The 13,206-nt window shown below is 36.7% G+C and overlaps 1 protein-coding gene across 1 annotated transcript in view; it reads right to left on the bottom strand.

The window, feature by feature from the left end:
* Nucleotides 1–4,518: 4,518 nt before the first annotated feature.
* The window catches only part of LOC109395209 (ubiquitin carboxyl-terminal hydrolase 12-like), a gene marked incomplete at its 3' end in the record, with an annotated part of 66,373 nt that continues 57,685 nt past the window's right edge, over nt 4,519–13,206 (bottom strand). The window contains exons 3-5 of the mRNA XM_019666045.1: nt 12,437–12,650; nt 8,065–8,151; nt 4,519–4,748 (exon numbers count right to left, since the gene is read on the bottom strand). Of these exons, the coding sequence (XP_019521590.1) occupies nt 4,519–4,748; nt 8,065–8,151; nt 12,437–12,650 (531 nt within the window). The remainder of the gene's footprint in view (nt 4,749–8,064; nt 8,152–12,436; nt 12,651–13,206) is intronic.

Below are 13,206 nucleotides of genomic sequence, written 5' to 3' on the forward strand. Positions count from 1 at the left end.
AGTCTCGGGACATGGAGTAGAGAGCGGGAACGGATTCAATGGAATTGTAATAGATAAGCATGATATCGGGGGTGGGAGGGCAATAGATGGGGGGAGGGGTGTTGTTACCTGGTGAGGGTGAAAAAGGGTAACTATTGTATTGTTCTGTACACCTGAAACTAACAATAAAAAAAAAAAGAGAGAGAGAAAAAAAAAAGATATTTGAAATATAACTTTTCATTAAAAAAATAAAATTAAAATAAATAAAATAAAGTACTGGGGAAGAGTAAATGAAAATAAATGACAGAAGTCCAACTATTTCTGAAAAATCTTGAGAACAAACCTACTCAGTGACTGTCTCCCCAACCCCTCCCCCCCATCAGTTTACATGAGTTAAATTGTATAAATCTAAAAAAATAGTGGGTATGAATGGAAAGGTGAGAGGAGAGAGTAAAAAATTGCTGAATTAAGATCAGTGAAGCGGTAAACGTTAAAAAAATAATAGTTTTTTATAGGAAAATATTGAAAATTTTAAATAGAGATTTGTGTTAACTGAACTTCCTGTAATTAATGACTAGTAAACATGGATCCAAATTTTAGGAGCTCAATCCTCCTAAGAAGAGTCTCCTTCCTCTCTGAAGTTGTCTTCTGCATTGTTGTAATAATATTTAAGGGAAAAGATTACTGATTCCTTATAGACACTTAACTATTTGCATTCTTGTACCTCTCTTTCAGGTAGAGCTATAAGTAATATGACTGTGTGTGCACACGTGTGCGATGTTTCTGTTATACTCTTCGATGGAAGTGTTTCATAAATTATAAATTCAGTCATCAACTTGAACTTTTGTTCCTTCAGAGTGTATATATTTTATGTAACATATTTAAAGGTAACACTGACCTGTATTTTGGGGGTCCCACACATTTATAATTAAGTATCCATATGGCTCTCCATTATTAAACACTGTATAATCGTTGGGAACACACACATACACAAACACACATACACACACACACACACACACACACACACACACACACACACACACAACATGTACTTTATTTTCAAAGATGACACCGTCCAGGTGAGTTTGGGTGTGGTGAACAACTGATGGTCTTTGTCCAAGAATACCTATTTCTACATTAGACACTCCATAATAGTCATTAATTTTTGGCTCACAGTCACTATTTGTTCCCTTAGTGCCTTTGTCAAGGACTTACCCTAAGGATCTTTGAGTTGCAGAGGAAAGGGTACTTTTAAGCCCTGTATCCTAGCTCTGTACCTCTGTGTGGTATCAGATAGCAGGTTGCTTGGCAAACAGATTCAAAAAGACAGATTAGGAAGTGACGGCTTAGGGCAGTATTATTATCTTATGTTTGATACCAGGGAACTGCTTTAGTTTGTGATTACTTTGAGTCAGCTTCTTTTTCAGTTTTGTTTGTTTTTGCTTGCCCTGAGGTTGAATATGGTCATCTTGCTTTAGGAAGAAGTGGGAACATTTTCTGAGTGCCTACTATGAGTATGCCCTATGCTTACATGTTCTCATTCAATCTTCACAATAACTCCAGCTATCAGCAACACTACAAATGAGGAAATAATGATTCCCTAACTGTATGACCCAAAGTCGTACAGTAATTGAAGAGCCAATATAGGATTTAATCCAGATTGATTTGGGTCCCTGTCTTCCCCTCCCCTTATATTGTACTTCCTTAGGCCTAGAACTGGGAGGGGAAAAAAAGGAGGGGGCTGGAACTAGCAGTAAAGCTATAAAAAAATAAAATAAAAGAAAAGAAAAGAACAGTAACAGCATTTCTACGAAGCAAAAACTTGGACTTTACTAAAATTAAATCTTAAAATTAAAACATTAAAAACTTCTGATCTTTCAAAGACACTGTTAAGAGAATGAGAAGTCAGACCACAGATTGGGAAGAAATATTTGCAAAAGACATATCCAAAAAAAGAGTAGTATCCAAAATATACAAAGAACTCTTAAAACTCAACAACAGGAAAACCACCTGTACAGACACCTCACCAAAGAAGATACACAGATGGCAAATAAGCACATGAAAAGATGCTTCACATATACGTCATTAGAGAACTGCAAGTTAAAACAAAGACATATATATACTACACACCTGTTAGAATGGCTAAAATCCAAAATGCTGTCAACACCAAATGCTGACAAAGATGTGGAGCAATAGAAACTCTCATTCACTGCTGGTAGGAATACAAAATGATATGGCCACTTTGGAAAACAGTTTGGCGGGTTTCTTACAGAAATAAACATACTCTTACCATATGATCCAGCAATTGCTTTCCTGGGTATTTACCCAAAAGGGTCGAAAGGTTATGTTTATACAAAAACTTGCCTTGGGTGTTTATAGCAGCTTTATTCATAATGATCAAAACTTGGAGGCAACCTAGATGTCATTCAGTAAGTAAATAAATGGCTAAACTGTGGTGTATCCATACAATGAAATATAATTCAGCTATAAAAAGAAATGAGCTAGCAAACTATGAAAAGACATTAAATACCGTAAGTGCATATTGCTAAGTGAAAGAAGCCAATTTGAAAAGGCTGAGTACTCTATGACTCCAACTATATGACATTCTGGGAAAGGCAAAACTATGGAGACAGTAAAAAGATGAGTGGCTGCCAGCGGGAGGGAGGGATGAGTCCTCTTAGGACAGTGAACTCCTCACTCTGTGTGATACTGTAATGCTATTACACATTTGTCCAAACAAACAGAACCACAGAACACACACCACCAAGAGTGAACCTTAATGTAAACTATGGATTTTAGTTAATAATGTATCAATGTTGGCTCATCAATTGCAACAAATGTACCTCACTAATGCAGTACATTAATAATAGGAGAAAGCAGAGGGGAGGAGGTGTTTGGGAACTTTCTGTGTGTTCCATTCAATTTTTCTGATGTCTATTTTAGAAAAGAAAAGACAGATCCTTATTAGTCTCTGCCAGTGTAAGTTTATCTGATTTAGTCAACCAAGTGCACTGTTATTCTTCCAAACATCCATAAAACATTTCTTTTGCTTTCCTTGCTCTGAACTCCCTTTCCCAATGAACCTTGTAAATGTCATAAAAGACAAAAAGACTACAAAAATGTTCCAGATTAAAGAAGGCTAAAGAAAAAACTGTAAGTATATGCAACGCCCAATTCTAAACTGGATTCTGTACTGAAGGGGAGGAAATGCTACAAAGGACATATTACTGGCTCAACTGTCAAAATTGGATAATGGATGCTTCAGTAAGAGTTTGATCTTTCATTCAAGTGAGATACATTAGGTAACAAGGTAAGACTATAACCAGGAGTGCTGGTTTATCTGATCCTATGTGTAATCAATTTTCAAGCTTCTTCCCTATTTCCCACATCTTTACAAAGTACAGTAGTCTCCCTTATCCATGGGTTTTGCTTTCCATGGTTTCAGTTACCCACAGTCAATCACAGTCCAAAAATATCGCATGGAAAATTCCAGAAATAAACAATTCATAAGTTTTAAATTATGCGCCATTCTGAGTTGTGTGATGAAATCTCATACTGTCCCACTCCATCCCGTCCAGGACATGAATCCTCCCTGTATCCAGTGTTTCCACACTGCACACACTCCCCACCCCTTAGGTCACTTAGTAGCCATCTCAGTTATCAGATCAACTGTCACCATATCACAGTGCTTGTGTTCAAGCCACCCTATTTTACTTAGTAGGGGCCCCAAAGCACAGGAGTAGTGATGCTGGCAATTCGGGTACTCCAAAGAGAAGCCGTAAAGTGCTTCCTTTAAGTGAGGTGAGTACAGTACAATTAAGATATTTGAGAAACCACACTGACATAACTCTTATTACAGTATAGTTATAATTGTTCTATTATTCTTTTGTATTTATTTTTTATATTTATATTTGATTATAAATAAATATACTTATATTTGTATTTTATTAGTTGTTCTTAATCTCTTACTTTGCTTAATTTATAAATTAAAGTTTATCATGTGTATGTATAGGAAAAAACACAGCACATATAGGGTTTGGTGCTTACTATCTGAGGTTTCGGGCATCTACTGGGCATCCTGGAACGCATCCCCCATGGATAAGGGAGGACACTGTATCCAGTAAGTGGGCATTTTCCCCTCTTTGAGTGTACACAGTATGCTTTAGTTTTCATTCCAATCATAAACAATAAACATAATTGTGGGAAAGTGAAAACAAATATACCTCCCTGACCTGTAAGTTTCTGATGAGCTTAACTAAGACAATTTCTAGAACATGGCTCTCTCTATAGGCTCCTAAGTTGAAACAAAATTAAACAGCTCAAACTGCAATAAGTATTTTTGTGTCACCTCAGGTAGTCACAGAAGTAGCATTATGAAAAAGTGCAGAGAGATTCCTTTCAACAGACAAGTGTATCTTTAATATTATCCTAAATCTAAGAATTACAACTTTCAACTTTATCTCATACTTATCCTCAAAAGAACTTTTACGATAATGAATTAAGTTTCTTACATACAAAATGTTATGATATACTTACAGTTTCACAAGTAAGACATCTGGTTTCATTAGTTAATGTTCCCTGAAAAATCTCATGAACCCAAGTTGGGTCTGGTGTGCTGTTGTTATTCTCACTGTCAATGTTACCATTAGGTAAGCGGCCATTTTGTTTTTCCTGCTTTCGCTCTTCTTGTAAAATATCAGCAATTGTATTTAGTAGGTAATTTAAGAATTCATGGGCATCTTGCTGCATGTAGTTGTCAAAAAGCTCTAAAAATAAAAATATATTAGAAAATTATTTCAGAATAACTTCATTAAAAACTAAATTAAAAAAAGAATATCTCATATTCCATCAGAACTAAGTAAGAATGTTTGGCAGTGTTAGTGATATACAAGAAATAAATACATACCTTTCACATCTAAAAACTATAATACTAACTGATCCACGAGGAAACGGCAAAACCTATCCTCATGTATTTACATACTATACTGGGAAGACAAGAAACAATTACTTCTTATTAGCTCATCTAATCTGTTATTCCACAAATATTACAACATGGCAAGTTTTTAAGCAGAAGCTGGACAACCTCCTACTGATGTCAGTCAAATGCATAACAGTCACACAGAAAGTCCATCAAAATTACAAATGACTAGGCCACACAGCCCAGAGAGTCTGAGTTAGTAGTAGTGAGGCCTGCAACCTGGGGCTTTTCAGAGCTCCTCCAGGAGACTGATGTGCAGTCAGGTCTAAGACATAATACTAGCAGAAATTATCTACTGAATCCAGATCATCTCTTAGGCCCTTCCAAATGTGAGGTTTTATAACTCCAGGAAATAAGCCCCTGTAGTTACACAAAAGAATAATTATCATGGAAATATTGACAGTTAACAATAAGTGTTTTACCCTGTGCTTGGCATTATAAATCCTAAAATTAAAGAACAAGGACTTCAGAGGCAGAATCTCATTTGAACCTAACAACGCTTTGCTATTGTTTTTGAAAGTTATTTTTGAAATACGGAAATGGGATCAGATGGGGTAAAGTTACACTGCCGGAAACGGCACAGCCAGGACCCAGACCAGGCAGTCCGACCCCACCACGCTGCACACACCACCACCTACAGCTCCGTCAACGCACTGAGAAGTTTCCTGGTTAGGAAATTCCTCCTTTGGGTCCTCGATGCACATTTAATAAATTCCAGAAAGACTGAAGTTTACATTTTTTAAGTGAAAGAATCCAAATATAGAAGAAAATTTAGGGAAAGTCTAAGATGTAAATAATAAAAAATTACATTTTACAACAGCTACAGATAAATATGACTGCATAAAATTAAGTTCTATGCATTACAAATCATTTAAAAGGTAAAAAAAAAAAAAAAAACAGTGAAGCCTAAAAACTATTAACATCTTCAACATATAAAGAGCTTAAACGAAAGAAAACTCAAAATGGACAAAGGACTAGAAATCAACTATTTATAGAAACAAAATTAAAAGGATTAAGAAACATGAAAAAACATTCAACCCCACGGTAATCAAAAGTCTTGATTTTCCTATCTGTAAAATGAAATGCCATCTTCCTTTTGCAAGGTTATTGTAAAAATAAAATGGAAACAAGTGAAAATGTTTCTTCAGGCGGTGTATTAAGAGAAAACAAAGCATTAGTTTAATGTTGGTATCAAAAAGACCTTAAAAAAGTATGACATTTAAGGTGCAGCTGCTAGAGCAAGGCTGTCTGGATTCATGTTATGGGTCTACCTCTAATCATACACGTCACAGGCAATTTACTTATTAAGTAATAATATAACTTATTAACCTCTCTGTTAGATCTCAAATCAAACACAGTCATATTTAAAATGCAGTTGGAGCCAGACTTGATTTCTCTGCTGTAAATCTGTCCTAAGGGATTTGATTAGCCTTAAAAAAACTCCTGATGTTACTTTTAAGAACAGTAAAAGCCCTGAATTCTATGAGTTACTGCCTGAGCCTACTTGGACTTAACATCTAACGGACCTTTAATGTGGTCCACGGTGTGTCCACTGGTTTTTGCCCATGAGGAATAGTAAATCAAAAGCACTGTGACAACATGAACCACCCCTTGCTCACAGCAGAAGTCACTGCACTACTCCTGACACCGAGACAGCCTGCACCTCTGCACACATCCTGGCTGCCCACCCTTCTCTCTGCGACCAAGCCAAGTCGTGCCTGGAACCCTCAAATGGTCCTGCCATTGGATCAGCTAGGCCAAGGCTGAGATAACAGAAGTCAGTTACTTTAACCTCGCCTCTCAATGCAATAATCCTCCACCCCTGAACTACACCCCACCCCTCAACCCCAGTCTCCTGTCCTCTACTACTCTCACTGGGTCACTGTACCCTCTTTCTTTCCCCATCCAGGGGACCTGCTTCTCTCCTCACCCTTTCTGTTGTTCCTTCTAGGAACCGGTCTCTGTCCAAAACTCCCTATCTCTTCAACCTTTGGCATTTTCTAGCTGCCTCCTGCCACTTCTAAACCATCACACTTCCACTCACATATAAAAACTCACCCTCAATCAAAACAGTTCTTAAGATCTGGCCATATTACCCTTAACCCTCCTATCTTTGCAGTCACCTGCCCCACGCACCCACTCATGACTGGCTCCTGGTTTCTCTGTCCACCCCAACTCCTGCACTAACCACACTTTCAGTGTCTAGGCAGCTTCCTTATGTGCACGTGAACCCCTTAAAAATCAAGAGCTTTCCTCTCTCATTCATTCTCCCACCCCAACTCACCTATCTGCAACCACCCACCTCAAGCGGTCCATTAAGACAAGGACTGGAAGGAAGTCATGCTAGAGTTGATTAGGGGGCTTAAGGAAAGTGGAAACAAATTAAGAAAAGTCACAGAGACTCTAAAACGAAGGATTATGCAAGAGGACCAGTAAGTAAAAAGATTTTTATAAACACTGCCTAGTTAAGGTGGGAGCTGAATAATTCACTATACTGGATATTTACCTACATGATGGCTCAATGTCACAGTCTAAAGTGTCTCATTTTACCCTGGTAAAAAAAAATATTTTAGCATATATGCATGTTTTCTGAATAATTACTTTTTATGTAAAGTAAAACTGTGCCAATGTTTTTGTTTCTTAAGAACTTGAAACATCTTTTTTTGGATGATCTTTCAATAGAGAACAATGACTTCATATTCACAGAAATACTTCAACTGACTTGAAAGTGCCAGAAATGAGATGCAAAAGAAACCAGAAAATACTCTTTAAGTATTTTGTTGAAATATTTAAAATAATATACGGTGTATCTTCTATAAATATAGTAGGCTGAATGTGCCAGAATCTTGCCTGTCGAAGAGCAGCCACGACAGCTTTAAAAACAGCAACCAGGGCTGCACAAACACCAAAACTACATCAACTAAATGGCCGTAGGACAATCCCTGTAAGCTGTATTAAGTTTAGTTTTTTAAATCTTGGTTTTCTTATGGTTTGCTTTCTCCACTGTAAGCAGCATAATGGAAAAGGTGTACTTCAAACTTGCTTTGGAAAATTAAATTCATTCATTCATTCACTCGTTCAACAAATATTTAGTAAGCACCTACTATGTGCCAGGAACTGAATTATATGCTGGATTATTGTATAATGGTGAGCAAAAACAAATGGGTTGCCTCCATCATGGAACCGACAGTCTAGTGGGAGAGACAGACAATTACATTATTAAATAAATGTATATGAAATGTAGAAACTATTACAGTCCTGATATAGCTGCAACATTACTGTAAAAAAATATGAAAACTAAATCACTGTGTAAAAATCAGATATATTTTCTTCATAATTCAGAAATAGCTATAGCTTTCATTATACAAAATATCGTTCATGCTCCTTTGGAGGAAAAAGACTGAAATAAATATAGGAAATTCCTCAAATCCATTTAATAAGTATTATTTGTGAACAACTAACGTCTCCTCACTTGAAGAAGACTAACACCTAAATATATATTTACATTTATTTCTCTCCACAGCACCTGAAACACTGCTATGTGCATACAGCTGCCTTCAGAACAAGGACCCTTTCTATGTCATTCACGGCTGTTTCCCCAGCACTTAGAACAGTGCCTGTCACACAGTAGATGGACTTGACATATTTTGAATGAATGAATAAATGAATGAACGAACAAACGAAGCAACAGAGGAACAGTAGGGATTGAAACAGCTAAGATCACATGAAAAGAGTAAATATGGCCCAAAACAACAATTTGAACTACGTACATTGCTAAGATTTAATGTGTCGGAGCACAGAGCTGCAGAGGCCAGCTGATCTGAGGCTGCAGCCCACCTGAAATGACCCCAAGATCTCCAGCTGAGTCAACTCTAGCTAACATAATTACATCTCCAACCTGTGTGCTTCTTCCAAAATAACAGATAGCCTAGAGGCAGTCATTTTAAGCACATTACTTCCTTTCTTCTTACCTAGATCACTGCAACACTTTCCTGGCTGCTCTCCCTGCCCATCCCACTCAGCTCCATGGCCAGCCACCCAGCAGCCCAGGGGTCTTTCCTTAATGCACATCAGAGCACATCACCTGCCTATCTGCTCACAGCCCTCCAATGGCTTCCCGGAACTTTCACAATAAAACTCAAGCTCTAGAGCAGCAGTTCTCAACCTTCCTAATGCTGCGACCCCTTAATACAGTTCCTCATGTTGTGGTGACCCCAAACCATAAAATTATTTTCGTTGCTACTCTATAACTGTAATTTTGCTACTGTTATGAATCGTAATGTAAATATCTTTTTGTTTTCCGATGGTCTTAGGCGACTCCTGTGAAAGGGTCGTTCGACCCCCAAAGGGGTCGCGACCCACAGGTTGAGAACCGCTGCTCTAGAGCCTGCCATTCTCTCTAATTTTATCTTCATCTGACCCCACTCTAGCCACACTAACTTTCTTGCTGCCCTTGCCCTTCAAGCACTCAGGGCAACTGCAATTTCTGTTATATCTGCTTAGAATATTTTGGCCTCAGATCTTCAAATGGCTTGGTTCTCACTTCAAATCTCTCATCTAACGTCACTTATCAACTCCCTCATTCTCTAGCCACCTTTTCCTGATTTACTGTTGTTCATCATAGCTATGACACAGTATATTACATAATTGTTTATTGTTTGTCTTCCTCACTAGAATGTCAGCTCCCTGAAGGGAGAGGCTTTTGTCTTATTTCTATATCCCTAGTTCTGCACAGTGCCTGGCACCCAGGAGGAACTAAATATATAATAATTCATTCAAACATTCAGCTAGTGGCCCACCATCACAGATAACATTTATGGAGTGTGTGTGATCACTGTACGTAGCAGCACTGGACCATAGTCTCTTATGCTGTGACTAACACAAGTGAAAAATTTAAAAACAAAAATTCATTACTGAAATGAAAATATTTTTTCCAAGAGATACCAAAATGATTAGTTATATAAAGCAATAGTAATTAAAAATATGGAGCTAATATCTACTGAGAATATAAAACATGAAGGCTTTAACATAACATGGAAAGAAACTGATTTAAGAACAGTCCAACAGCGAAAATTAGTGAAATACTGCAACAGGCAAACTATTTTCCAGAGATTTAAAAGAAACCAGCAAACAAAATCTCAGGTGAGTTATACAGTGAATAACCTCTTAAATCCTCTTTGATTTGTATGCTCTTCTCTGTATAACTATCAGGGAGAAATTCAAAAGCCAAAAATATATTTCAAAACACACCTATAAATGCCAGCAACATCAAAATAATTAAAATGCTTTTCTATTAAATATTGTTTCTGAAAGTATAGAAAAATGAAATAAAACTTATTATGAAAAGATGGGTCTGAAACATTCATTCTGGAATCACCCTCATTCAACAAAGTATTAAGAAGTGTATTGTGCATCAGTTTACTCTGCCTACACACACACACACGAATTGAGAAAATATTAAACAATTAAAAATTATAAACACTGTTATTTATCTCAGCTTCTGACAAGCAAACATACAAAGTCATAGGTATTTAACCACAGAGAACTTTCAAAACACAGTAATGAACTCTGTGTTCATCATGAGTCAAAATACATTTTAAAAACATAGTGCACACTGAAAGGTCATGTTATGGAGCATGCATGTGCCTGCCCCCTTCATACGCTGAAATCTTAATCCACGGTGTGATGCTATTTGGAAATGGGACCTTTGGAAGGTCATCTGGTCTTGAGGGCTGAGATTAGTGCCCTTAGGAGAGACACGAAAGCTTGCTTCTCTTTCTCTCTCCACCACAAGACAATACAGCAAGAAGGTGACCAGCTGTCTGCAATCCAGGAAGAGGAGGCTCTCATCAGACATGGAATATCTTCCGGCACCTTAATCTTGGACTCCCCAACCTCGAGTAAGAAATCACTGTTTTATTGTATAAACCACCTGGAGTGTTTTTGTTATATAGCATCCCAACTAAGACAGAGTACATGCAATATATTAAACAATAAGGTCAAGAAAAATGTACTGTTAAATGAAAAAGAAAATACTGTGTGTTCTGTGTGAGTTTCATGCTTTTGGTGTTGAACCTCTCTAAAAGACTAACAAAATCACTGGGAAAGGATGGCATGATCAATTGTCATGTGCATGAATTTTCTACCAGGATGAAATTGTTAAAGCTGTATACCAATACAGACGAAAATGCCGCAAAGACTTGAATCACTCAGTCCACATTCTAACGGAGTGATATTTGGCTTTCTTAAAAATAGAAGATACTCTACTGATCTGTAATCTAAGAAAGTAAACATGTTTAGCTTTCATCAGGGAAACACAAAAAAGATGAATTTTTGTGAGCAAAAAATCAACTGCTCTATATTTGCATATGGAGAAAATGAACAAACTCTTTAACACGTGTATCATATGCGATAGCCTATAACCATATTATTTCAGAATCTTCTTCTGGTTTAGAAAACTAGGTATGACCCAGGCTTTTCTCAATTCATGTGATAATGAACAGTGTCACCTGAGTCAAGGGCAGGATTTAACACACTGAGGACGGGGCATTTAAAGACATAGACACAAATCTGCGTCACAGTCCACAATGTGTTAATAACCAACCTTAAAGATTTCTCAAATTTTATTTCTGTGGGGATCTTTCTCTTTAATAGGTAACAAATCCAACTAAAAATACCACTCAGTTTTACTTCTACAATGATGGAAATGCCTAGAATTCTATTGTACATGTTACTTAAATCCCATTTGAGTTTTTTGAGGCAGCACACCATGCTACACAGAACACTGGGTTTAGATGTCAGGGAGAAGTATGGGACCCGGGCAAGTTATCTTCACTACTCTGAGGTTCAATTATCTCATGAAAAGTAAAATAATGTCTAACTTATGGGCTTGCTGTAAAGAATCAAAAATATTTTAAGAGAGAAAAGCTAAGTGAGGTTTAATCAGTATTTTTAAAAGTGGTGAGAGGGACTAAAACTACCTACCCTAAGCCAGAAAGTTTGATTTATTTTTCTGGCTGTTTTCTTTCCCTGGCATGTGACTCCTGGCAAAGCTTTTTAGCTTGTTTCTTTCATGGTTAAAATAGGGAAATAACATGCTCTCTACATCAGGTTATTGTAAGGCTCAAATGAGTTAAATACATAAAAGCATTATGAAAACAACAAATGGAAAATCATGAAAACAACTTCATTCTGGATAGAACAGCTAAGCATGCAAAAAAAGAGAAATGATGATTTCTCGTTTCCTGGCATACAGGATTTGATTTTATATAACACATTTCAAACATTAACCGCTGCTCATGTTAAGTACTGTTTGACTACTTCCTCACTAAACTAGCACTTCCTTAAAGGTTGTAACATCACCTTTGGTATTGCAATGGCATAAAGAAGATGTTCAGGCACTGCTTGCTGAACTGTAGTATGCTATATTCAACCTTCCTGTTAGGTAAGCAATACATTAAGAAGTAGAAGGATTACCATTTTCTTTCCGTAATCTTGTTATGAACTTCTTGGGAGGTATTACTCCAACCTTTTTCTTCTGAGTGGCTATGCTATGAAACAGATCTGCTAAGCATGTAAGGAGGTTCTCCTTCTTCCTAGGTTGACTCTTGTATGCTAGAACTTTTTCCCGAAATGGACGACAAAAATAAAGTGCTTGAAGAACTGAATTGCAGTAGCAGGTATTCCCAAACTAGAATAGAAAAAAAAAAGGGGGGGGGTTAAATTTAGGGCAACACATTTTCAAAACAGAAAATTTCCATGTGTATAGTTGAGAGAACAGAAAGAGAAGACAGGGAATTTATGATTGTCATAAATTGAAAGGTACCTGAGAGTAGAAATAATTATTCTGACTGCAAACTGCCATTTTAACATTAATTGGATGCTCTAGGAATCCGTTTCAAGTTAAAATTGAAGGAAAATATATGTAATAAATTTGGCCTTTCTGAAAACTGATTTAAAGAACTATACAGTTTGAATAGCAAGATTACTTAAGGTTTCAGATTCTGGATAATTTTTTTCTTTTTAAATTCCCATTATTATAGTATTGGTTGTAATACCAAGCAGTTTATATATCGTACATTTAAAAATGTAATTATTTTAAAAAACATAAAAGTGAGGTTTTCTATCAGGTTCTTAAGTGCCATCCAAAAAATAAAAACAAAAAACAAGGAAAAACAAAATCCTCTGAAATGTTACATTAAAAATCATCAATGTGACAGCCTAACAACCACTGAAATCTAGGTCAG

This window comes from Hipposideros armiger, unplaced genomic scaffold, assembly GCF_001890085.2.
Source record: "Hipposideros armiger isolate ML-2016 unplaced genomic scaffold, ASM189008v1 scaffold_459, whole genome shotgun sequence".
NCBI lineage: Eukaryota > Metazoa > Chordata > Mammalia > Chiroptera > Hipposideridae > Hipposideros > Hipposideros armiger.